General features: G+C 43.9%; 1 protein-coding gene across 1 annotated transcript; it reads right to left on the bottom strand.

Moving 5' to 3' along the window:
- Positions 1–21047: 21047 nt before the first annotated feature.
- On the bottom strand, positions 21048–25351 carry SPMIP10 (sperm microtubule inner protein 10). Its single transcript, XM_025860967.2, has 3 exons — positions 25161–25351; positions 24505–24613; positions 21048–21285 (listed from the first exon to the last, which is right to left on the bottom strand). Exons 1-3 carry the CDS (start codon positions 25244–25246, stop codon positions 21076–21078), a joined length of 405 nt encoding a protein of 134 aa, XP_025716752.1. The 5' UTR covers positions 25247–25351; the 3' UTR covers positions 21048–21075.
- Between the last annotated feature and the right edge of the window lie 828 nt (positions 25352–26179).

Below are 26179 nucleotides of genomic sequence, written 5' to 3'. Positions count from 1 at the left end.
GGGTCCACTAAGTTCCTCCAACCTCATCTCTTACCACACACTGCCTGGCTCACTCTGTTGTCTTTGCTATTTACTCCTAGAATGCTAAAAGTTTCTGCCTCAGGGCCTTTGCAAGTCTGGTGCCTGTCTTTAGAAGCTCAGTAGCCACAGCTCATTTTCTCCCCCCTTTTCGTATTTTGCTCAAATGTCACTTTTTCAGTGGGTCCCTCTGTGATCACCATATTCAGAACTCCGGGCCCCATTTCAACATTTTCTGCTACTCCTTGCCCCCCTTCCTACTCTATAGCTCACATATACATATGGCCTTCTGAATATGTTGTTTATTTATTTAATATCTTCATACCCTAGCCCTGCCACAACTCATTTAAGCTCCATGAGGGCAGAAATCTATTCCTGTTGTGTTCACTTTTATATCCTTAGCCCTACAACAGTGCCTGTCAGATAATTAGGATGAAATGGATTTTGAATTTTACCTGAGGGATTTCATTTCTTAATTTGATTCCACAACAGTGTACTGAAAAGTAGCTATGTGGATGGCTCTGCACTTGGAGCACTAGGAGGGGGGAAAAAAAACCCACCAGACATATTTTTCATATGGAAAAAGTTTCAAAGAAGAACTGAGGCAGAGTATTAAAAAAGATACACATGGGATGCCTGGGTGACTCAGTCAGTTAAGCCTCTGACTCTTGATTTTGGCTCAGGTCGTGATCTCAGGGTCATGAGATTGAGCCAGGCGTTGGGCTCCACGCTCAGCACGGAGTCTGCTTGTCCCTCTCCCTGTTCCTACCCCTGCTCTCTCTCTCTCTCAAATAAATAAATAAACTCTTTTTTTTTTAAAGCACATATGTAGGAAAGCTTAAGCTTTTCCAGGTAGTTATATTAGAGGTGGGTGTATGAAATAGATACTAGGAAATTAAACCTGAAAAATGCAAATTTTCTTAGTTTTAAGAGATTCTGGGGTTAGGTTACACCAAATTATACATGCACTAGGAAACCAGGACAAGACTTGAGCAGAACTTGATATGGTGGGAAATGAGTTTAGGTGCTTCATTTCCCAGTATGTCTAGGAGGCAATGGGGCTGGAAAGGCAGTTTAGAGCCTAATGCTTACCCTGTCAGTGAGAAAGCTTGAGGTCAGCGATAGTGGCCTTCGAAAGGAGTCACATGAAAAATCCCGTGTATGTTGAATAAACATAAGCTAGCATATGATTGGCTATAGAAGGCAAAAGGGGGCGGGGGGTCAGATGATGCTAAAATTTGAAGTGTAGGTGACCCTTACAGCATAGAGACGCCTTATGTAACTGCGTCTTGGATCCTTCAACATGTCCTCTGGTGCTTTGATGTATTTGTGTGTAAGGAGACTTGTGATCACTCCATAGACCCTCAGCGGAGAAAGCCAGCAATGCCTTGGCTCTAGCTGCTTAAGGAAGTACTTGTGCCCTTTACACTAGTAACAGGAGTACAAGGAATAAACAGCACAACCCCAGGGAGACAGGTTTGTGGGGAGCTGAATGGAGCCAAAACCTGGGTAAAGAGGCTGAGAAGATCATCTGCCTTTTCTCTCCCTTGAAGTGTTCTATGGAATGTCATTGCTCAAGCAGCTAACCCCTAGAATTTGACAAAAATTTGCATGGCTCTTCAGGAAAGCGAACTCCACTCTGCCTAAATTGAATCCAGCAGTTCTTTAGCCTCCGAGGATTGGTCATCATCCTCGCCTGTGGGAAAATCAGCCCAGACTGAATTTGTATATTGTACAGTGGGTCAGACAAAGGCAGCCCGTAAAATGTCAAAGTCCCAGATACTTTCTGACACCTTCTTTATCTACACTTCACCTAGGTTTCTCATGCAAACATCAAGAGATTAATTAAACGCCCTGCCCAGCACCCCCAAAAAAAGAGAGAGAAAGAAAGAAAAAGAAAATCTATGTGATTCAGAGACACAGAATGTCAGTCGACTTTATATTTACCAGGATAAAAGATTTATCTGTAGTAGCTTACGGAAATATTTCTTTAATAATTTTGTACCTTCTAAATGACTTTCTTTAGGTGTGTTAACTTTTTCAAAAAGATTACCAAAACCAGTAAGCGAAATCTTGTTGGAACATAGCCATGCCTATTTGTTCATAAAGGAAACCAAACTTAATTCAGCCTACAGCTTAATGTTGGATTCATTCTCTGCATGGGCTGTATCACTGCCATGGTCATAGCCCGGTACCCCGGAGTGTTTCTGGGCATTGCCAAATACAGCCATTTCCCACTGGACTCACTTGGCCCCTTCTCCCACTCCTCTGAAACAAATCATCCCCAATTATGCCTTAATTGAATGGAGTATTTGAGCTGTTTGAGGCAACTTGACTGTATCCAGAGCCAAAAGCAAAGAACTTAGTGTCTTTGACTCATCTCCAAATTTTGAAGTCCAATAATAAAAGACACTTTATGATTAAAGGTTTTATTTTATTTTTTTTAAGATTTTATTTAGTTATTTGAGAGAGAGAGACACAGCAAGAGAGGGAACACAAGCAGGGGGAGTGGGAGAGGGAGAAGCAGGCTTCCCGCCGAGCAGGGAGCCCGACGCGGGGCTCGATCCCAGGACCCTGGGACCATGACCTGAGCCGAAGGCAGACGCTTAACGACGGAGCCACCCAGACGCCCCGATTAAAGGGTTTATTATAGGTTAAGTTTAGTGTAGTATTTAAAGCACTAGAGTCCTGTGCTCCCACTTCTCCCAGCTTATAAAGAATTGATGCTGTATATTCCCTTGAAGAGATTTGATTTTAATACAATACAGAGTATCACTAAATACAAAAGCTAGAAAGGACCTAAGAGGTCCTCTTGTCCACTTTATTTGCATTTTTCAGATGGTGAGACTGAGACACACAGAGATAAGGTCATATTTTATAGGCCTCTATAACAGGCTGGAGAGGAGCCTGGAACTGGAAGCCAGTTCATCTGATCCATTGGTTTTGAACTTTACCATGTTTACAACAGAATAATTTACACTGTTTAACAGAATAAAATACAAGCACAATAATTCATCATTCAGCCATTTTTCGGAGGAAATGCACCAGAGAATCTGTATCAGAAGGGACCTTTGGAAACATTCTGCTCAACTTCCTAGTATTTCAGAAATCCCCTTCGAGTTCACAGGCAGAGAGTATATTAGAGGAATGCCAGACGCTGTAACAAAACAAACCCCAAACTTTAATGGCTAAACACAACTAAAGTTTACTTCAGTCATTTACCAATACAAGTATTACTGATTGGTAGCCTTTCACGAGGTAACTCAGAGCCCAGGCTCCTTTCATCTGATGGCCCACGCTATTGTAGGGTCATCTATGTGCAGAAGGAGGGTGGGGGAAAGAAATAAGTAGAAAAGACTTCTTAATCTTGGCCTTAAGAGAATACACCTTACCTCCGCTCACATTCCATTGATGAGAACTGTTCCCATGGCCCCCTCTAGTTGCAAGACAGGCTGAGAAATGCAGTCAGTGGCTGGACACTATAGAGAAAGGAGTACAAATGTTTAGTGAACTCTCTGTGAAGCAAAAGGGCTGGGTCTATATTCCTGCACCAGTCAGTTGGACACTGATCCCAGGCAATACCTCGGGTGAGAAGTGGCTTAACCTCCCAGCCATCTGTGCCTTAGGCAGTTTCCTTCAGCCAAATGCAAGCCTCTGGGGAATAGCATAGGTGTGAACCATTGGCAGCCTATAAAGGGGATGTAGCAAGACATCAAAAGCATCTGCTCCAGTCTGTACCCTTTGTACCACTCAGAGCTGATGGTTCCTCCTGTTCCTGTCAATCCATCTGGTTGCAGGTCCTCCAGGATTCTGGCTGGTGCAATTTCTTTTTTTTTTTTTTTAAAGATTTTATTTATTTATTTGAGAGAGAGAATGAGAGAGAGAGAGTGAGCACATGAGAGGGGAGAGGGTCAGAGGGAGAAGCAGACTCCCCGCCGAGCAGGGAGCCCGATGCGGGACTCGATCCCGGGACTCCAGGATCATGACCTGAGCCCAAGGCAGTCGCTTAACCAACTGAGCCACCCAGGCGCCCTGGCTGGTGCAATTTCTTGTAAGAGGAGGGTTTCTGGAACAAACTACAACCCTGACTATAACAGGGGGGTCCTGAGGTTATGATAAATACAATTATGCCCAGGATGAATTGTTGCTCTTTCCAGCATGAAGGGGGTCTGATATAATCACTCAGCCACCAAGTAGCTGGTTGGTTTTCTCAAGGGGTTGCGGTGTCTGGAGACCTCCATTGCTCTTCATTCCTGGTGGCTGGAAATGTGGCAGCTGCAGTAGCTAGATCAGCTTTGAGGGGAGGTAGCACGTACTATTGAACTCACCCAAACTCCCCATCGCGGCCACCACAGCTACTCTGTTCAGAAGCCAGTTGTGCAAGGGCTGGTGTGGCTGAGGATGGAAACTAGCTGGCATCTGCTGAGTGACTCTTCCGGTCCCCTGGTTGGTCAGTGCCTTGTCTGTAATAGATAGGATCTGGCAGACCTTAACAAATGCTCTTGCCACATCCACTAATCCACTCACACGCTTCTCTAGACCTACTTCTTCATGATTTTCTAATCTTGCTCTTTGCCAGCCCACTACCTGACCAGTCAGGCCATTTGCCACTGCCTGTGAATCTCCACGTAACCTTTTTGGGGAGGCCATTTTCTCTCCACACAGAGTAGATATCCAGGAGCACCGAAGTAGATACCCACTGGCAGAAATTGTTTCCACCACCATCTTCGAGCCCAAGTGGGCTGTAGTGTGGTAGCAGCCTATTAACCTGAGGATTCATCCTCCTCTATCAGCAGGTCTTAGGGAACCCTCAAGAAGCTAGGAGTTCAAGGCAAAGTTCATGAAAGAGATGGGAGAGACATATCACCAGAAGCACTTGTTTGTACAGTTTACCTCACAACCTGGGGACCTGCGTGAGCCCAGTCTCTGACATACTGTTTCCATCTGATGATGGAATGCCGCTGGTGTTCCCAGTCTCACGACGAGGTGTGTCTGAACAAGCCCAGCTCATGGTGGGCAGCTCTAATTGCATAACTGCTTGATGTCTCATACTCAGAGAGTCCCTTCCAGGTCCCAAAGTGTGTCAGAAGCTCTTACGTGAATGGTGTATAGTTCTCGGCTGCAGATGGCATGGCCTTGCCCAAGTAACCCTACAAGTCCATCCTGCAACTGTCCCATCTGGGCGTCCTGAGTATTTCACACAGCATTTGTATCCACCACAGATCAGTCTGCTACCCTAGAAACCTTCGAGTCATATGACCCAGAGAGCAGTGTTTCTTATACTGTCACCCAGATGACGACAGAGCCCTCTTCTGCGCTGAGTCTCATCCTTCCTCATCCCCCATAAGCAGGTCAGAGCCGGGTTTCGCAAATGTGATAAACACTACCTCCCAAATGCTTGCAGGCTCTGTGCCTTTTTTAATGGCAGGAAACCCAAGGCACAATTACTTGTCCTTTGGCAGAGAAGAGACGTCCTGGCATGTCCCAGAACACTGTGCCCCTAAAAATGTTTACATGGTGGCAGGCTCCTTCATCTTTTCAGTATGATCTTCCACCTTCTGAAGTGCACGTGTCTTGCCAGCATCCCAGAGCACTTGCCAGTTCCTCCTTCCCAGATTCACTTAGTGTGACATCGATATGGTTGACTAGTGTGAAGTTCTGTGGAACGTCCACACAATCCAGGTCCCTTTGGACTACATTATGATAGAGCAGAGGACAAGTGAAGTAGCCCTGGGGCCAGGTCACGAATATATTCTATTATCCCTTCCATGTGAAAGCCAACTGTTTCTGATTCACCTTCCGGATGGGTCTAGAAAAGAAGTGGTTGCCGGTTACAGCTGCACGCCACATTCCAAAGTCTATATTAATCTGTTTTAGTGACGATACCATGCTCAGTCAAGCAACTTTGGTTGGGGCTCCTAATTGCTTGAGTTTCTGGGAGTCCCTATTATCTGCCACAATTCATCTAGTTTTTGCAAAGGACAAGCTATTGAATTAAATGGCAACTACGTGGGAACTATTCTCTGAATCCTGTAAGTCCTTGAGGACGCTACTAATGCCTACCATTTCCCCTAGGATATAATGTTGTTTTCACACTACGGCTGTTCATTTGCTTGTCTTTATTTTTAACTTTTTATTTTGAAGTAACTACAGACACAAGAAATTGCGAAATTGGTGCAAGCAGTCCTGTGTACCAAGCTTCCCGTTTGCCTGAAACGTGTGAAATGCCAGAGTCATTGCATGATTTAATGCAGTCTCTCTCTCTTTTCTATTTTTAAAGATTTTATTTATTTATTTATTTATCAGAGAGAGAGAGAGAGAGAGAGAGAGAGAGAGAGAGAGACAGCGAGAGAGGGAACACAAGCAGAGGGAGTGGGAGAGGGAGAAGCAGGCTTCCCGCGGAGCAGGGAGCCCGATGCGGGGCTCGATCCCAGGACCCCGGGATGATGACCTGAACCGAAGGCAGACACTTAACGACTGAGCCACCCAGGCGCCCCTTAATGCAGTCTCTTCTACCTGTATTCTGTCCCAGTCACCACAGGTGACAATCTCAGTGAGCGTACCCCTCCAGGAAGTCAGACTAACATTTCACCGTCTGACAATGATGAGGTTCACATTGCCATCTAGTGGTTGATTTATCCAATCCCGAATTCTAGATCTACTCCGCTTCCTGGGACCACTGCTGCACCAACTATCTTACAATATGCTCCCTGTGAACAGAGCCTCAGGTGGGAATCCCTGCTTCAGTGACCCTAAGGAGAGTGAAAAAAGTAGCAGATAGGGACGCCTGGGTGGCTCAGTCGGTTGAGTGACTGACTCTTGGTTTTGTCTCAGGTCATGGTCTCAGGTCATGGTCTCAGGGTCATAAGACTGAGCCCCGCATCAGGCTCCCCGCTCAGCACGGGGTCTGCTTGAGATTCTCTCTCTCTCTCTCTAACTCTGCCCCTCCCCCACTTGTGCATGTGCTCTCTAATGGAATAAATAAACTCTTTTATTTTATTTTTTAAAAGATTTTATTTATTTGTTTGACAGAGAAAGACACAGCGCGAGAGAGAACACAAGCCAGGGAGTGGGAGAGGGAGAAGCAGGCTTCCCGCTGAGCAGGGAGCCCGATGCAGGGCTCCATCCCAGGACCCTGGGATCAAGACCTGAGCCGAAGGCAGATGCCTAACGACTGAGCCACCCAGGCGCCCCCTGCTTCAGTGATCTTAAGGAGAGTGGAAAAGTAGCAGACAGGGATGCCTGGGTGGCTCAGTCGGTTGAACAACCGACTCTTGGTTTTGTCTCAGGTCACAGTTATGTCTCTGGTCATAGTCCAGGGTCATAAGACTAAGCCCCGCATCAGGCTCCCCACTCAGCAGGGAGTCTGCCTGAGATTCTCTCTCTCTCTCTCCCTCTGCCTCTGCCCCTCCTCCACTCGTACGTGTGCTCTCTAAATAAATAAAGTCTTAAAAAAAAAAGTAGACAGCAGGGGATGAAATCTGGCAATCATACTCCTTAGAAGTCTAGTCTCAGCCTGATCCCGTGGGAAGCCCTGAATCATAAGTTGCACCAAGGGGGCACCTGGGTGGCTCAGTTGGTTGAGCGGCCGACTCTTGGTTTCAGCTCGGGTCATGATCTCGGGGTCTTGGGATCAAGCCCTGCGTCAGACTCCACATTCAGCAGGAAGTCTGCTTCAGAATTCACCCTCTGCCTCTGCCTCTCCTCCCTTAAATGAATAAATAAATCCTTAAAAATAATCTCAGAAAACAAACTGAGGGTTGCTCGAGTGGGGGGTTGGGAGGGATGGGGTGGCTGGGTCATAGACATTGGGGAGGGTATGTGCTATGGTGAGTGCTGTGAATTGTGCAAGACTGTTGAATCACAGATCTGTACCCCTGAAACAAATAATAGAATATATGTTAAAAAAAAAAAAGAAGAAGAAGATAGCAGGAGGGGAAGAATGAAGGGGGGGAAATCGGAGGGGGAGATGAACCATGACAGAGGATAGACCCTGAAAAACAAACTGAAGGTTCTAGAGGGGAGGGGGTTGGGGGGATGGGTTAGCCTGGTGATGGGTATTAAAGAGGGCACGTTCTGCGTGGAGCACTGGGTGTTATACACAAACAATGAATCATGGAACACTACATCAAAAACTAATGATATGGTGATTAACATGACAATAAATAAATAAATAAATAAATAAATAAATAGATTGTACCAAGAAGTTGTCCCACCCAGAGGAGAGGAGACTGCTAGATCCCCTCATCACTTAGGCTTTGGCCATGGCCCTCCCCTGGGTGGAGGACATAATCGTCAGCCATTGTCTCTAGGACCACCACCGATCGAGGAGGTTCCAGGCAGCCAAGGACAATCCTCCATAAAAGCACAAAGCCCCGAGCCTTGAGCAGCCAAACACCCACAGCACCGGGGAGGTGGGGGAGGGGCGCTGAACACACAGTCTCTTAAGGGGGATGTGGGCAGGGTGCCCAACAGCATCCACCGCACCTCCCTGAGAAGACAGACAGTCACTTTAAAAAACTGAATGAGGAGATGGAGTGAACCGTGTGCAGCTCTTGGGAAGAGCATCCCAGGTAGTTCTGAGATGGGGCAGCATGTTTGAAGTACAGAAAGAAGCCCCACGTGAGTGGAATGTGATGACAGAGGAGGGGAGGCAAGAGACGGTGTTTGGGACTCAGCCAGCGCAGCAGGACAAAGGTTTTTACTCTGATTACCACTTCCTTAAGACACCCTATCTTTAAAGCTTGGCGATAACGTTGTTTCCTAAATAAATAAATAGTGCACTCCAGGAATGACTTTCTTTTTAATCATTGGAGAAACAGGAGCTGGCGTGATTCGCCATGAGGAAATGTGAGTTAGTGACACGGTTAGCAAGGTTACTCCTGCTTCCATGAAAAGCGCACAGCCACACATCAGCCCGGAGCCTGTTCAGAACGCATCAGATCTGAGGTACCGCCGCATTCAGGCATTTTCATAAGGTAACCAAGCAGGTCCGATCTTGACCTTGGGTGCCTTATCTATTCCTTCTTAATTAGGCTGTACTTAAATGAACCATCTCTGAAAGGGAAAATAGATTAGTCACACTAAATGGCTTTCTTAAAATACTTCACCATAAAAAAAAAAAAGCACCACACCTCTTGCTACTTTCTATACTGCACATTGATTTTTTTTCCTCTCTGTATTATCATGTTTTTTAGTTTTATAACTTTTCTTGGAGATTATGATGGCTCTCTCTAATAGTGCCTTACTGACCTCATTTATAAAGGTGACTACCAAGTACAACGAAGTTCTTTTCCAGTACAGGTAGATCCTGTCTCTGCATGCACAGCCTCTCTTGTGCACTTCATCTACACCAATATAAACTGTGGAGAGGCAGCTCCCTCGTCTCCATTCGCATGGCTTTGATCCTAATCTGGGCCTTCTCACCTGGATGTTTTTCCAAACAAGTGTCCCCATCTCTTAATCTCCAATCCATCCTTTGAATTATTGACAGATACATTTTTCTGAAACCCTATTTTGATCATTAACATAACTCTCCATAGTTATCTATTTTATCTATCATTCGTTCTAGCCACACATAAAGTCCTCAATAAGCTGAATCCCTTTTCCTAAGATTCCCTTTTTTTTAATTCCCTAATAGAATATTGCTCTGCCCAGGACATTCTCACCATCCTGTAAACACAATGGCTTTTTCTTTCTTGGTTGCCTCTGTTCATACTTTGCCGCATGTGGAAAGTTCTTTCTGGTTCTTCTCTGCTCACATTTCACCCATTATTCAAACCTTGCAACTCCTGTAAGCAGAGAGAGTTAGGGGTCCCCAGAAAAAAAGAAGCTTTTTTGACATAAGAAAAGTCATTTTAGGCCACCAGCCATCTTGGGAAAGAATGTAAGAACCGCGACCTTGACTTGGACTCAGTCACCTTAAGATGACTTTTGCCCCAAATCCATGCTGCATTCCCCATTGTGCAAGTTCCTTCATGAATATGTATGCACCCTTAGCTTAAAACTTCCCTGATTTTGTTGTTTGGAGAGACCCTGCTTTGGGAAAGATTTCTGGTGTTCTCCTTTACTTGTTGCAACTAAAATCCTTCATTTTCCTATTCTTTGGCATGGTTCTATCTTTTGGCTCTACATGCACCAAGAGGCAAACCCAGTTTTGGGTAACAGTCCTGGAATTTGTCCTGATTTCTTTCACTCTATAAAGCTTATCGCTCCCCTGATAGGTGGCACCAGTCAAGGACTGGTCACCTAGCAATCACTTAGGATACAATGCACATGTAATTGTTTGAGAAACATAGAACAAGACCATGATCTTTGTCTTCCAATATCAGGATGGCAACGAGCCTTGGGGTACTTGCAAAGAATTCTTTTAACTCCCCAGGAACACCAAAGGATGAACAAGTTTGTTATCCGGAGCAAAGAAAAAGCAGAGTTGCCACAACTCATTGCTGGGGGAATTAAGCATGGCCTATGTGACTCCACAGCAAGAAGACTCTTGGAAACTTGTGCCCACTATCCCCATGTGCCGTTTCCCTTCACTGATTTTGCTCTGTATTCCTTTGTAATAAATTACAACCATGAGTATAACTATACACTGTTTTATGAGTCTTCCTAATGAATTACTGAGCTTGGAGGTGGTCCTGGGGACTCTTCATGCAAGCCGAAGGACAGTTAGTGGAGGAACGGATAAAGAAATTTGGTGCGTCCATATGCTGGACTAGCACTCAGCAATAAAGAACAATAAACGACTGATACATGCAACGAATTGGATGGATCTCAATGGCATTACACTTAGAAAAGCCAATGTCAAAGGGTTGCAAACTGTAGGATTCTATTACTAGGACATTCATAAAGTGACAAAATTATAATGTTGGGACATGGACCAGTAGTAGTGGATCCAGGGGAAAGGTGCAACTCTCAAGGGGTAACATGAGAGAGTTTCTTTGTGGTGATGGAACAGTTCTGCATGCTGATGGTCATGATGGTTAATTGATTTCACAGAACTCTATACCCCTCCTTGTCCCCTCCCAAAAGGAGTGCATGTGAAAAGTGGTGAAATCCTAATAAATTCTATATCTCCATACCTGAATTAATAGTGTTTTAACAAAATCAGTGTCCTGGTTTTGACCAATTATTATGGTTATGTAAGATATTATCATTGTGAAAGCTGAGTGAAGAGTGCATGGGAACTCTCTGTACTGTTTTTACAAATTCTTGTAAGTCTGAGATAATTTCAAAATATAAACGCATTAACAGAAGAGAGAGAGAGAGAAAGAGAGAGAGAGAGAGAGAGAGAGAGAGAGAGTGTGTGTGTGTGTGTGTGTGTGTGTGTGTGTGTGTGTTTTGCCCAACTTTGCCAGAGGAGACAAGAAGTCTGTAGAGAATAAACAGCATACTTTCTCCTCATGCTGCCAGAAAGCAGAGAGGACTCCCTTTTGTTTAACACCTGTTTGTCTTTTGTTCAATTTTAAAATTGAATCGCTAATTAAGGGTAGCAGAATATGCCATTCCCAAATATGTCAGTTTGGCATAAGGATTATTTTGAGCTAAAGACAATTGAGAAGATGTGGATACAGGAAAAGCTCTCTGCCTTCCTTCCACTTGCCTAAAACAGGAAATCCATTTGGGGAGGTGTCCCCATTTCTCCTCTCTACCAGGGGACAGAAGTTAATCATCAGAGACAACTCTACACCCTTATCAGCCCAGAAGAATCTCTATAACAAACCTTTCTTAAACTAGCCTTTATCTACCACTGATTTCTCCATATATTCTCTCCCCCAATCTGCAACTTGTATGAGTTCTAAGTCCTTTTGTTTGTTTTGTCAGTTCTGTACAAAATTATTTTTATTGTTCTTCCATTAAGATGCTGTAAGATCCAAGTTTTAACACTGTTTTGAGTTACTCATCACTGGGTGCTCCCATTTGTATGCATGAAGCATATGTTAATAAACTTCTGTTTGTTTTTCTCTTGTTAATCAGTCCTTTGTCAGTCTAATTTATATGGGCCCAGAAGAAGATCCTAGGAAGATTTGTGAAAAAAGTTAAAAATTTCCTTCCCTACCCTCATCTTTTTCTTATTGATTTGAAGAAGCTCTTTATATATTCTGAATGGAAGCCTTCAGATTTATGTATTTCATCTTCTACCAATCTGTGACTCTTTCCTTGTCCACTCTTTTAATGGAGTCTTATGAGGAAAATAAGTTTTTAATTTTAATGAAGTCCAACATTTCAATCGTTCCTTTATGGTTAGAGCTTTTATATCCAGTTTAAGCAATCTTTGCTCACTCCACGTTCTTCAAGTCAAAGTTGTCTCTGTTTGCCCCAAAATATACTCTCCACGACCAGCTTCTGGTCCAGCACTGAAGACTCAGCACTCCATATTTGGTGGTGAAGAATGGCTCTTCTCTCACTGTTGTTAGTACATTCTGTTTTCAAAAGACAGGTCTGAAGGCTTTAGGAAGGGATGATGATGACACTCATTAACACACTGTATAGCACTAAACCCATCCATCAGAATGGGCCCTGACGGTGAGCAGCCTGAACTAGTGATAGCAGAAGCATCATCCCTGCTTGTAGGGAGGGAACGCCATTTACCGGTAATCCAGATTCTCTAAATCTGTTTCAGCTGTGTGAACGGTGGCTTTGATTACCTTTGGACCAACTATCACGTTGAAGGATGGACTGGCTATAGCAGGCTTCTTGCATAGCAGCCCTTTCTACAAAGATGCAGTGTTATTTAGAGTGTGGTCCACGCAACGTAAGCCTCACCGGGAAGCTTGTTAGAAACTCAAATTCGTGGGCCCCATCTCAGACCGTCTGAACCAGAATCTCTGGATGTGGGGCCCATAAATCTGCGCTTTAATAGAATTTCCAGGCAATTCTGAGGTATGCTAAATTTTAGGAACCATGGCAGAATAAAATTTCTTGTAGAAATCAGCCAGCAACTTGACATTTATCCCCCAAATTAAGTACCTGGCACCTAATATAGTCTCAAGAAACATTTGACGAACAAAAACAAGAGTGTATGAATGAAAGCAAGAGCCCGAATTAAAGACAGCAACCACATTTAATCTTCTTGCTATTCATATACACTAACTTGCCAACATGGGCTCCCCATTCTCCAGTCATTAAAGCGTAAAGCAAAGGTCTGTGAAAAAAGCAAGTCTAGTTCACTTGTAATTAATCCTTTTTTTTAAAAAAATAAAAGAAATTACAGATTTAAAGTGTGATAATTGGTTGGAATATTTTAAGGTCTTTGTGAGAAGAATGCCGTTTTCTGAAATAGAGAATTCACATTTATATTAGACAAAAAGCCCAGTCCTCAAAGAAAGTTCTTTGTCTTGTGCTGCTTCATCCGAGAGAACAGCAGGTGGCAGATGACCCTGGGCGCTGCAGGAGGGCCGGTGGTCGGGGCTTGGGTGAGGCCACGGAGCTTTCAGAGGCAAGGCCGAGGACAAGGAGTGGATCCCCGTCACCAAGCTGGGCTGCCTGGCCAAGGACATGAAGATCAAGTCCCTGGAGGAGCTCTATCTCTCCCCCCCCCGCCCCCGTCAAGCCATCTGAGATCATGGACTTCTTCCTGGGGGCGTCCCTCAAGGAAGAGGTTTTGAAGATCATGCCTGTGCAAAAGCAGGGCCGTGCTGGCCAGCAGACCAGGTTCAAAGCATTTGTTGTCATTGGACATTACCATGGACACGTCGGTCTGGATGTCAAGTGCTCCAGGGAGATAGCCACTGCCATTCTGGCCAAGCTTTCCATAGCCCCGTGAGGGGAGGCTACCGGGCGAACAAGATCAGCAAGCCCCACGCTCTGTGCTGCCCCCAGAGGCACGGACATGGTCTCAGCCCCTGTGCCCAAGAAGCTCCTGAGGATGGCTGGTATTGACAACTCTACACCTCAGCCAGAGACCCTGCCACCCTGGGCGACTTTGCCAAGGCTACTTTGGATGCCATCTCCAAGACCTATGGCTAGCTCACCCCTGACCTCTGGAAAGAGACGGTGTTCACCAAGTCTCCCTATCAGGGATCTACTGACCATCTTGTAAAGACCCACACCAGAGTCTCCGTGCAGAGGACCCATGGCTCCAGCGGTGGCCACCACATAGTTTTATACAAGAAAAATAAAGTGAACTGAGGCTCTTTGTCTTGTGGTTTTGTTTTCTTGGTATTTAAGAGTTAAATTTTTTCCTCATGTAAAAATGGCCTTTTAGGAGCACCTGGGTGGCTCAGTCGGTTAAGCATCCAACTCTTGATTTCAGCTCAGGTCAGGATCTCAGGGTGGTGAGATCGAGCCCCACGTTGAGCCCCCGTCAGGTTCCGTGCTGAGCGTGGAGCCTGCTTAGGATTCTCTCTCTTCCACTCCCTCTGCCCCTCCCCCAACTCCCTCTCTTAAAAAAAAAATAGCTTTCTTTTCCACTATGGTTAGGAAGTCCAGAGTCCACTGTTAACCCAGACAAATCATTTACAATGAAGTTATATCTTTATAATGGAGATGTTGACATAATATTAACTTCTGGCAATGCTGCAGGAGAAGTTATATCAAGGACAACCACATATTCTTCCAAGGTTACTTTCCTGGAAGGTAAAATATTGCTTAGCAACAACTTACTGAAAAGATAATGGTGCATACCCATGTACAGTTTTATCAAGATTAGTTGGTTATCTTAAAAATTATGTCCTTAGACCACCCAACAGCAAAACACTGCCAGGGCATCCAATATATATATCGAGTTAGAGATACAGAATATTCCTTTGCTACAGGTTGTTATGGGAATCTAAGGAAGATGGACTGTGAATCCATTACATTTTGGCCCCACAATTAACATGAAATTTCATAATTTGGAATTTAATGATTAATGAAATGAAGCAGGAAAACTAATATTCCCAAAAAAGGGGCAAAACAAAATGTGTTGCATGAAAGCTACATAAAGCCCTTTGAATACTGGTGGGGATGGGGGTGGGGGTTGGGGGGCTTAGAGTCAGATGTGACGCAAGGCTCTCCCAAGATCCAAGGTACCCTTTCCAGGGCCTCCTTAGGTCTCTCGCTTCAGCCATTCAATAAACATTCACTGTAAGTCTGCTCTGTGCAAAGCCCTGAAGTAAAAGCAAGGGGAAATACCAGGAGGATTAAGGAATGGTCTCCATGCTTCAGGAGATTTATGCAGGCAGAATAGTAATATAGAGAGCCATGGAAGCCCAGAGCAAGGGAGAGATATAAGAGTGAAGGCTTCATGGACAAGATACAGTTGAGCTGGACTTTGAATGGATAGATCAGTACATGGTTATATTAGACAGGGTGGAGACGGGGAGAAGCTATATCCAGGACAAAGCACAGACCATTCCCAGCAACGGGGGAGGGAAGCGACCTCAGAGAAAGGACAGTGAGTACAAGTGTGTGGGGTGGTAGCGCACCTGTCATGGGCAATAAGATAACCACCATCGCTCCTTTCACTGTCCTGGATGCCAGACACTCTATCGATGAAAATGATCGGGCTTGGATGGTGCTGGTCCTTATATAACATCATGCTCTGGTCTTCGAATCATTAATGGTTTTGTGTGTGTGTGTGGTCAAGTAGACATATCAGAAAGCTTACCATTTCAACCCTTTTAAAGTGTATAGGTCCAGCGACATTGAGTACATTCACACCGCTGTGCAGCCATCACCACCAGCCAGCTCCAGAACTTTCCATGAATGATTTTTGAGCAGGTGCATGAAAGAGTCGCAGAGGGCATTAGCAAAATTACTCTAGTAGCTGCTTGCAGGACCGCCTGAGCTGTCCTCACATGCTTACGGGGAAGGTGAGAGAGAGGACAGGGAACATGTGAGGAAGTTATTGTAAGTCACTTGGTGCAAGGAGGAGAGTAGATCCTCCCTGGGAAAGAAAGAGGGGACAGACATGTCTACACCACTATCCACCTACAAGGACAGATGAGACTGGGTTTGGTTGGGGAAGGGAGCAGGACTCTAAAGTGATTTCTGAGACCCAGAAAACTGAGAATATGGGTGTATTATTCATTGATGGTATTTATCAATATTGGCTAATTTCAGAAATAGGCAAGGCTGGGAGAAAAAATAGGCCCAAGAAGAAAAAAGCAGGGAAGATGAGAAGCTCCTCCGATGAATTTGAGACTCTCGGTGAGATAATTATTTGAAACGTGCAGCTTGGAGTAGGAATTCCAGCTTAGCCTGTAAAAGAGATCAGAGGTGTGAATTTTTTGGTTTTCTCTGAGGCGAGAATATTTGAAGCCAAAATGGCATGTGAAATATGTTCCTCTTCTTGGGGGAAAAAAAAAGAAAAGGAAAATGTTCCTATTCTCATTTTCAGGGAATTTCTATTTCCTGAATTCACTATATTCTTCCTCCCAGAAAAAGCTACTTTGCAACTAAGTCAGCCATAGTTGCTAAAATTTAACTGGCAATCTAACCCGTATGCCCATCCATAGGCCTAAGAAAAATATGTAAGTGGTATTTTGTGTCATGCTAAGGACTTTACAGGTAATCTAATAGACTGTTTACAACAACCCTCTGAACTAGCTATCACTAGCCCCATTAGCTTGCTTCAAGCTACACGGTAAGTAGCAGAGTCAGAATTTGGTCCAGGTCAGCCTAACTATAAAGCCCACACCCTCTGAAGCACTTCCCTGATGGTTTTTAATTTGTCCCTAGAAAACATACGATTTCCTGCTTAAATGAGTACTCCCTTGTTCTCTCTTTTTCTACTTTCAATTTTTTACATATCAGATAAAATTCTTCTGTGACCCTGCAAAGTGCTAGGTACTAGTGGGGTTAGTCCTCAGGGTTCAAGCTCCCCTTTGTTGATAAAATAGTTTGGAAATTTGTTAGTTATGGAGACACTGAAGAATTTTTCTCTTGAACTTCTATAATATTATAATCTCTCCAACAGTAAAGACAGTTTTCATTCATTAAATAAACATTTTTTTTTAATTTGTTTTTCTTGAGCAATGCAACAGAGACCTCTCCTGGTCAAGAAGCAGAAGTCTTAGGCACAGAACCAACATGGGAAAAGTGAAGGCGGAGAGAAGATGAAACATGAAACCGGTTTCGCCTAAGAGTTGACATTGACTTTGGGGCTTGAACTCTGACAAGCAGAACAGAGAGAGGGATGATCCCACACATAGGGAGCAGTGTGTACAGGAGTGGAAGGGTTCTTTCTTTTCTGATGATAAAATACAGACTTAGTGTAGATAATTTATAAAGATACAGGATGTAAGAATCATTCATAACTCTACCATCCAGAAATTATACTATATAAATATTCTGGTGCATGGCTTTCTGCATTGTTTTCTGGTGACTTACATTCTTTTTTGTCCACAAAACTGCATAAATCCTGATTTTTCTTTCTTTTCTTTTCTTTTTTTTTAATAAGATTTTTTACTTATTTACCTGACACAGAGAGAGAGACAGTGAGAAAGGGAACACAAGCAGGGGGAGTGGGAAAGGGAGAAGCAGGTTTCCCGCTGAGCAGAGAGCCCGATGTGGGGCTCGATCCCAGGACCCTGGGATCATGACCTGAGCTGAAGGCAGACACTTAACAACTGAGCCACCAGGCGCCCCTGATTTTTCACTCAGTGTTTTATGACACCCATTTCTCCATATTCTTTTTTTTTTTTTTAAGTAGGTTCCACTGGGCATGGTGCCTAACATGGGGTTGAACTCATGACCCTGATATCAAGACCTGAGCTGAGCTCAAGAGTCGGACGCTTATAGAGGGGAGGGGGGGGAGGGGGATGGGTTATCCTGGTGATGGGTATTGAGGAGGGCACGTTCTGCATGGAGCACTGGGTGTTATGAACAAACAATGAATCATGGAACACTGCACCAAAAACTAATGATGTAATATATGGTGATTAACATAACAATAAAAAATTTAAAAAAAAAAGAGTCGGACGCTTAACCAACTGAGCCACCCAGGTTCCCCTTTCCATATTCTTAACAGAAGAAAAAGATGTATTCTGATAGCCAGGCTTCTCTTGGTAAATCATGTAAAAGCCAGAGGAGTTTCAATGAATACTTCTATATGGTCTCCATATTGCCAGGACTCCCATTAATGCACGAAGAGGCACACAGCATGGTGAGTGGATTGCTGGCTACGTTCCAACTCCTGCTCATCTTCTCAGCCAGACTCCCCTTCTCTGCCAGACCTGCACTCGGTGGCCCCTCAGCCTGTCAGGAAGCTAACTAGTAAAGGTCAAATATGATCACCAACGTTCTCAGTATGTGAAAAACACATACTGTTGGCTTTTTTGACCTTGGAAATCCCAGAGATTTCTAGGCCCAAGATGGAGCTGCTCCAGCCCAGGATGTCACATCAGCAGAACAAAACTTTGATAACTGTCAGGTGCCTGAAAATGCTCTGCCTGATCAGAAATGCAGTATATCCCAAGCCAACTATGGATTGTGTACTTCCTTCCTTGTTTCTTATTCTTTTTTTTTTTAAGATTTTATTTATTTGTCAGAGAGAGAGAGAGCACAAGCAGGGGGAGGGGCAGAGGGAGAAGCAGAATCCCTGCTGAGCAGGGAACCCGACATGGGACTCGATCCCAGAATCCTGAGATCATGACCTGAGCCAAAGGTAGACGCTTAACTGGCTGAGCCACCCAGGCACCCCTGTTTCTTATTCTTTATCCTATAAAAGCTTCTTGCCTTCCACTCCATTCTGTAGTTCTCCTAGTAGAAGCAATCCGCTTAAAGTGTTAAACAAAGTTTGTATCACCTAAACTGTCTTAATAATTTTTATTTTTTTTAAAGATTTTATTTATTTATTCATGAGAGACAGAGGAGGAGAGAGAGAGAAGCAGAGGGAGAAGCAGGCTCCCAAGGAGCAGGGAGCCCGATGCGGGACTCGATCCCAGGACCCTGGGATCATGACCTGAGCCGAAGGCAGACGCTTAACCATCTGAGCCACCCAGGCGCCCCTGTCTTAATAATTTTTAACACCCTGTATATATACTTTTTTTTTTACTTTATTTATACTTTAGTGATCTTTAAGTTGATGTCAGATGGACATCTTTGTCCTTTTTTATAACAGTTTACTTCATGTGGTAATCATATATGAACACTTGGCTGGGTGAAGCATGGCTTAGACCGACTATGATCTTTTTTAAACTGTGGTAAGGGGGCGCCTGGGTGGCTCAGTTGGTTAAGCGACTGCCTTCGGCTCAGGTCATGATCCTGGAGTCCCGGGATCGAGTCCCACATCGGGCTCCCTGCTCAATGGGGAGCCTGCTTCTCTCTCGGACCCTCTTCGCTCTTGTGCTCTCTATCTCTCATTCTCTCTCTCTCTCAAATAAATAAATAAAATCTTTAAAAAAAAATAAAAATAAACTGTGGTAAGGGACGCCTGGCTGGCTCAGTCAGTAGAGCGGGTGACTCTTGATCTTGGGGTTGTGAGTTCAGGCCCCACGTTGGGTGTAGAGATTACTTTACAAATAAAAAGAATCTTTAAGAAAATTGTGGTAAAATATACATGACATAAAATTCACTTTAACCCTTTTTGAATGTACAATTCAGTGGCAGTAAGTACATTTACCTTGTCCTGCACCTGTCTCCAGAATTTTATTATTTCAAACTGAAACCCTGTACCCACTAAACAGAAACCCTATTCTCCCCTCCTCTGCTACCTTTGGTAACTATTATTCTTTCTTTGCCTAGGAATTTGATTATTCTAGGTACGTAAGAGGAATTATACAATTTTTGTCCTTTTGTGGACAAATTTAGCACAATATTTTCAAGATTCCTCCATGTTGCAGCATGTATCGAATTTCAGGACATTTTGTGGCTGAATAATATTCCATTGCATGCATATACCGCATTTTGCATATGTATTCATCTGTCGGTGGACACTTGAGTTGTTTCCACATCTTGGGTCTTGTGAAAATGTTGTTAGGAACACTGGCACACAAATATCTGCTCAAGTCCCTGCTTTCAAATCGCTCTCTTTTTTTTTTTTAAGATTTTTTAAAAGTAATCTCTACACCCAGCATGGGACTCGAACCCACAACAACCCAAGATCAGAAGCTGGACATTCTACCACCTGAGCTGGCCAGTTGCACCCTCCCACCCCCACCCCTCCCGCCTTCTTTTGGGCATATACCTAGAAGGGGAAGTCCTGGATCATAAGGTAATTCTATGTTTAATTGCTTGAGAAACCACTACACGCTCCTCCCCGGTGATGCACCATTTTGCATATGGTCATTTTTAAATTACGCTCATCCATTCTTTCCTGCAGGAATACAGCGCTTGGATACACTGAACCAATACAAAAAATACGCTCCAGCTGAAATCGTGCGGTGCATCATAGAGGTATCTGCCAAACACTTCAAATTACCATGTGAAACCGTTGCCAGGACCCACGGCCTTGGTGGGGAGAGGTGTGTTGGTGAGGTGGGGCAGAAAGGTGGTGCTGGGGCAGGCAGAAAAGCAGCAGAAATAACTCCACATCCTGTCACTCTTTCTCAGTGAGGCTCCTCTGACCCTGAGTTTTGGAGCATGATGAACAACAAAGGAGCGAGGAGAAGGGCAAGAAGAACACAGTGAAGATAGATGGTTGGATGGGATCCATCAGTTAAAAGTCTTAACTATTCGGGGGGCGCCTGGGTGGCTCAGTCGTTAAGCGTCTGCCCTCGGCTCAGGTCATGATCCCAGGGTCCTGGGATCGAGCCCCATCTCAGGCTCCCTGCTCAGCAGGGAGTCTGCTTCTCTCTCTCTGCTCTCCCTGCCCCTGCTCATGCTCACTTGCACTCTCTCTCTCTCAAATAAAATAAATAAAATATTTTAAAAAAAAAAGTCTTAACTATTGGGTATGAAATCAGTTTCACTGAGACTATGCCTTGCCCCCTCCCCGCCCCCATCAACTCCGATGTTCTCAGAGCCCATTTGCTTTCAAAAACTTGTATAATGGATCAAGAGTACAGCTGACTTGTAGCCTTTAAACAAGTTGAAACTGTAGGGGAAATACAATGGTACAACGGGTTTACATTTGTGGGGAGAGAAAGAGATTGAGATTGAAATACTCGGACACTTTTTATTCTTCTAGCCTCAGACAAGTCGCCTCCTGAAGCCATGGGAGATCACAGTGCTTTGGTATCTGGAGAGCGGTGAATGCAGAGGCATATCTGCAATTTTTATTTCTGGTGGACCTTTCTTCAAGACAACTTCCCGATCTTCCCCATGGCAAAGTCTTTCGCTGTGATTCAAAAACAGAGAGTCTTCTAAAGGGCCAGCGTGGATCCCACACGCTTCTGCGTGCTAAGGGGGGAAAAAAATCCCACCATGAATCACACCAAACAGCACTTGATTAGAGGAGGATGGAGATTCCTCAGTGGTTTTTCCTAACTACCCCTGCTGAGAAGGAAGGTCTAGGGGAGCCCGGATGGCTGCCCGTTGGCAGCCTGGATGGCTGCTCCTGGCTTTCAGCTCAGGGCCTTGGGGTTCAGCCCCGCGATGGGCTCTGCCCTCAAGAGTGCAATGCGGGGTCTGCTTGTCCCTCCCCTGTGCCCCATCCCCTTCAGCGGATGCGCGTGCGCTAGCGCTCTCGCTAATAAAGAAATAAACCAAATCTTTTTAAAAAATTAAGGAAGGTCTAGTGGACAGAGCACTATAACATCCCTTTTTAATTTCAATTTTTTTTTTTTAGATTTGTGTTTATTACTTATTTGAGAGAGAGAGAGAAAGAGCCCAAGCAGGGGGAGTGGCAGACAGAGGCAGAGGGAGAAGCAGACTCTCCGCGGAGCAGGGAGCCCGATGTGGGACTCGATCCCAGGACCCCGGGATCATGACCTGAGCCGAAGGCAGACGCTTAACCAACTGAGCCACCCAGGCGCCCCAACATTTTTTTTTTTAAAGGCGATGATCTCTAGCTCGAGCTTGGACCCCCAGGAAGAGTGGTGTGGACTGCTGACTAATCATGTAGTTCTTCACAGCTTGTGGGACCTTGTACAAGTCACTTACCCCGCTGTGAGACCCGGTTTTCTCAAATATGAAATGGGTATTAGTCAAGGATTCTTTGAGTGTTGAATAAAACATTGTAGGTGAATGAAAAGACTTTGGCCAACTTCAAAGTATTAGATCAATATCCACTATGCTGCTGCCATGGCACCTGGGCCTGGAGAAATAGCAGGCACTTGAGCTACTGTCTTACATATGCATCTATTTCTGTGCTGAATCGCACTCTGGGGGGGTCTTGGGGTGCAGCCCCATCTCCACTATGCTGTGTTCTCACTGTGATGTTGCCTAGTTACATCCTCTCCAGCAGGAAAAATGGTAAAGGTAAATAGAAGGAAGGAAAACGTAGCTGGCATTCACCCAGGCTACATTCATTTCTTCTCACTTAATTTTCTTTTCTTTTCTTTTCTTTTCTTTTTTTAAAGTGTTTGTATTTAGGGGCGCCTGCATGGCTCATTCTGTCTTCAGCTCAGGTCATGATCCCAGGGTCCTGGGATGGAGCCTGGAGTCAGGCTCCCTGCTTAGAGGGGAGTCTGCTTCTCCCTCTCGCTCTGTCTTTCCCCACCTCTCTCTCTCAGATAAATAAAATCTTTAAAAAGAGTTTGTATTGATTTATTTGCGAGAGAGAGCAAGTGCATGCGTGCGTGTGCATGAGTGGAGGGGAGGGGCAGAGGGAGAGGGAGAGGGAGAAGCAGGCTCCTGGCTGAGCAAGGAATCCCAGGACCCCAGGATCATGACCTGAGCCAAAGACAGATGCCAAGAAGGCGCCCCTCACTTAATTTTCATTTTTACTCTGTCAGGGAGAATTTCCTCTACACCAGTCTCTAATATTATTTTTTAAATTGTTAGGAGTGCTGTCAACTAAATTGCACAAGTGAAACACAAGAGAAAATTACGCTGGATTATAGCTCTCAAGAGTGAGGTCAAGATGTATTCAAAACAGTTTTTCGTTGTTGACTTCAGCTCAAAGTTTATATACACCGTAGTTCCGGCAAATGGGAAAGATAAAGTCAGTACTAATATTGTCACCATGCTCAAGCCATTTACGACACGAAAAATGACCTGACAAGCCACTGAATTATAAGAAATACAGTTCAATATTAAGACTACAGAGAAGTCTTAATACAGGTAAATTTGATATGTTGAGTCTAGATTTCCTCCATTTTATATTTGTTTCCAAAATATCAGACAAAAATACATATAAAATAATCATCTCAGGGCTAGTGGCAGCTTCATTTACTATATTGTTTGTAGTTTATAAAAAAAATAAGTAAGCTATATTTTTTATATATTTTATATATCATATAATATTCATATTTTATTATGTTATCTCTTGGTAAAGTATATTCTTATTCAAGCTTAATTGCTTAGCTGTTAGAAATTTACAAATTTATGCAAACCCATTTCTTTCTAGGAATCCTAACTTGAAATCTCCTATTATAGTCTGATTATTACAATAGATTCTATTCTACTTTTTAAAAAATATTTTATTTATTTATTTGACAGAGAGAGTGAGTGAACACAAGCAGGGGGAGTAGCAGAGGGAGAGGGAGAAGCAGGCTTCCCACTGAGCAGGGAGCCTGATGTGGGGTTTGATCCCAGGACCCTGGGATCATGACTTGAGCTGAAGTCAGATGCTTAACCAACTGAGCCACCCAGGCGCTCCTATTTTACTTTTTTTTTTTTAAGATTTTATTTATTGTATTAGAGAGAGAGAGATCTCATGAGCAAGGGGAGGGGCAGAGGGAGAGAGACTCCCAAGCAACTCTGCACTGAGCAGGGAGCCTGATGCAGGGCATGATCCCAGTGGGATCATGACCTGAGCTGAAGGCAGACACTTAACTGACTGAGCCACCCAGGCGCCCCTAAGTTAATTCATAATTGCAAGTTGCCATTATGTGGAGAAAGGTAGACAGAGAGTTCTGAAAACTTTGGGTGTAGTTTGTCTTTGGACTCAAATACTTGAATAGATGTTGCTATTTAACTGTTCTTGCGAGTTTCTGTGAAAGTACATCAAATAGTTTATAGTTTTTGTCAGACAATAGAATGGCGGTTACCAGGGCTTAGAGGAGGGAGAAATGGGGAGACCTAGATCAAACGGCATAAACTTTCAGTTATAAGACCAAGTTCTGAAGATCTAATGTTCAGCCTAGTAACCATAGTGAATATATGTGCTGCCGAAGCGAGCATAAGCCTAGTAACTATAGTTAATAATACAGTACTGTATCCTCGAAAGATGCAGAAAGTAGATCTTAAGCTCGCCGGAAGAAAAAATGAGTTAACACTGTGAGGGGATGAATGTGTTAATTATCTTGATCCTGGTAATTATTCTACAGTGTGTATGTTTATCAAGTCATCACGTTGTCTACTTTAAATACATATATTTATTATTCCCAGTAAAGCTGGAAAAAATAAATATAAATTTAAAAATAGCTTTTGCATAGTTACATATTTATTCATAGGTATATTAAAGTATATTATTTAACTATGAATTTTTTATTATGAACATTTATAGGAAAATACCTTCAGATTCACATTCCTGAATTTCATGTTTTCTTTCCAAGGCATAATGTAACGTCTTGGGATCATCCCTTGCTTTAATGAAAACCGTGGCAAATGAACCTCATTACACCTGAAGATTAGGAAGGCAGGAAGGAAGGATATCTGGTGAGTTCAATACAATCGTTTTAGCGTTATTCATGTGTTGTGTCCATGATGTTTGAACCCCCCCAGCTGCAGGACGGAGAGCTATGGCATTGTCTGAAGCTCATCTAATATTGAACCCATTAAAACTCCAAGTATCACCAAGATCAAGAGTACGACCTGATTATCTGTACCTCCAGCTGCATGCTATCCTTTACAACTTGCTTGCAGTGTTCATGTAACCTGATACTAAGGGAGAAGGCAGCCCACCATGATTTGCCGCAGGCCCACCCGTGGCCTAAAGAAGTCTCTGACCAGGTACAAACAACAGCTTCTGAATTTAGTACCTGCTTTTTATACTCAGGGCAGACTTGCTTTCCCTGCCCACCCATTGTTTCCCTCTGGAACATCAAGCTTTCTAGACAGATGCCAAGGGAAGCGCAAAATGTTTGTCCTCATCTGTGTGTCGCTCCCGGAGGGCAAACAAAACAAAACCGAACACAAAACCCCCAAACCCAGAACCCTCAAGTCCTCACTTATTAGAAGGCTTATATGAACTCTCCTCGCAACAGCTGTTGGTAAGCTTAGGTAGGATAGGACAAGTGTCTTTCCCTGAAGCCATCGCTGCCAGTAGGGAGAGACTTCTCCTCTAGAACTTCACTCACTCACTCCTCTAATTATGATGACATTGTTGCCTCAGACAGAACACTGTCTTGCTAACTTCACAGTAACCCAGAGCAGTAGTTACCTTAGCAGGAGATTAAGAACAGAGAGAGCTTAGGGGCGCCTGGGTGGCTCAGTCGTTAAGCGTCTGCCTTCGGCTCAGGTCATGATCCCGGGATCCTGGGATGGAGCCCCACGTCGGGCTCCCTGCTTGGCGGGAAGCCTGCTTCTCCCTCTCCCTCTGTCTGCTTCTCCCCCTGCTTGTGCACACGTTCTCTCTCGGGCAAATAAATAAAATCTTAAAACAACAACAAAAAAAGAATGTAGAGCTTAAAGGGTGCCTGGCTGGCTCAGTTGAAAGAGCGCATGATTCTTGATCTTGGGGTCGTGAGTTCAAGCCCCACATGGGCTATAGACATTAAATAAACAAAACTTGAAAACGTATTTTTTTAAAATGTGGAGCTTAGGGCTATTTTCAGTGGGTTTTTTTTTTTTATATCCCTATGACTAAAACATCATTCTTATCATGAACAATTAAAAAACTGAGAATGCTTGCAGACGTATTACAAATTTGACACAACCATCCTAGGTAACATTTTGGACTATGCAACTATTATCCACAAAGTAGCCGTTCACATTAATATTCTGTATTTGTCCTTAGCTGATTGTCCTATTTATATTACAAATTTGACACAACCATCCTAGGTAACATTTTGGACTATGCAACTATTATTCACAAAGTAGCCGTTCACATTAATATTCTGTATTTGTCCTTAGCTGATTGTCCTATTTATATACCGCACATGGTGGTTGTGTCTTATTTACGTTTCACCATCTGTTGCTTAGACAAACCCTTTAAGAGTGGAAATCAAATATATTTAAACCCAAAACC

Source organism: Callorhinus ursinus, unplaced genomic scaffold (assembly GCF_003265705.2).
Source record: "Callorhinus ursinus isolate GAN/ISIS: 27379988/994484 unplaced genomic scaffold, GSC_fseal_2.0 scaffold30, whole genome shotgun sequence".
In the NCBI taxonomy this organism is placed as follows: Eukaryota; Metazoa; Chordata; class Mammalia; order Carnivora; family Otariidae; genus Callorhinus; species Callorhinus ursinus.
This window is presented reverse-complemented; position numbering and strand designations above follow the sequence as displayed.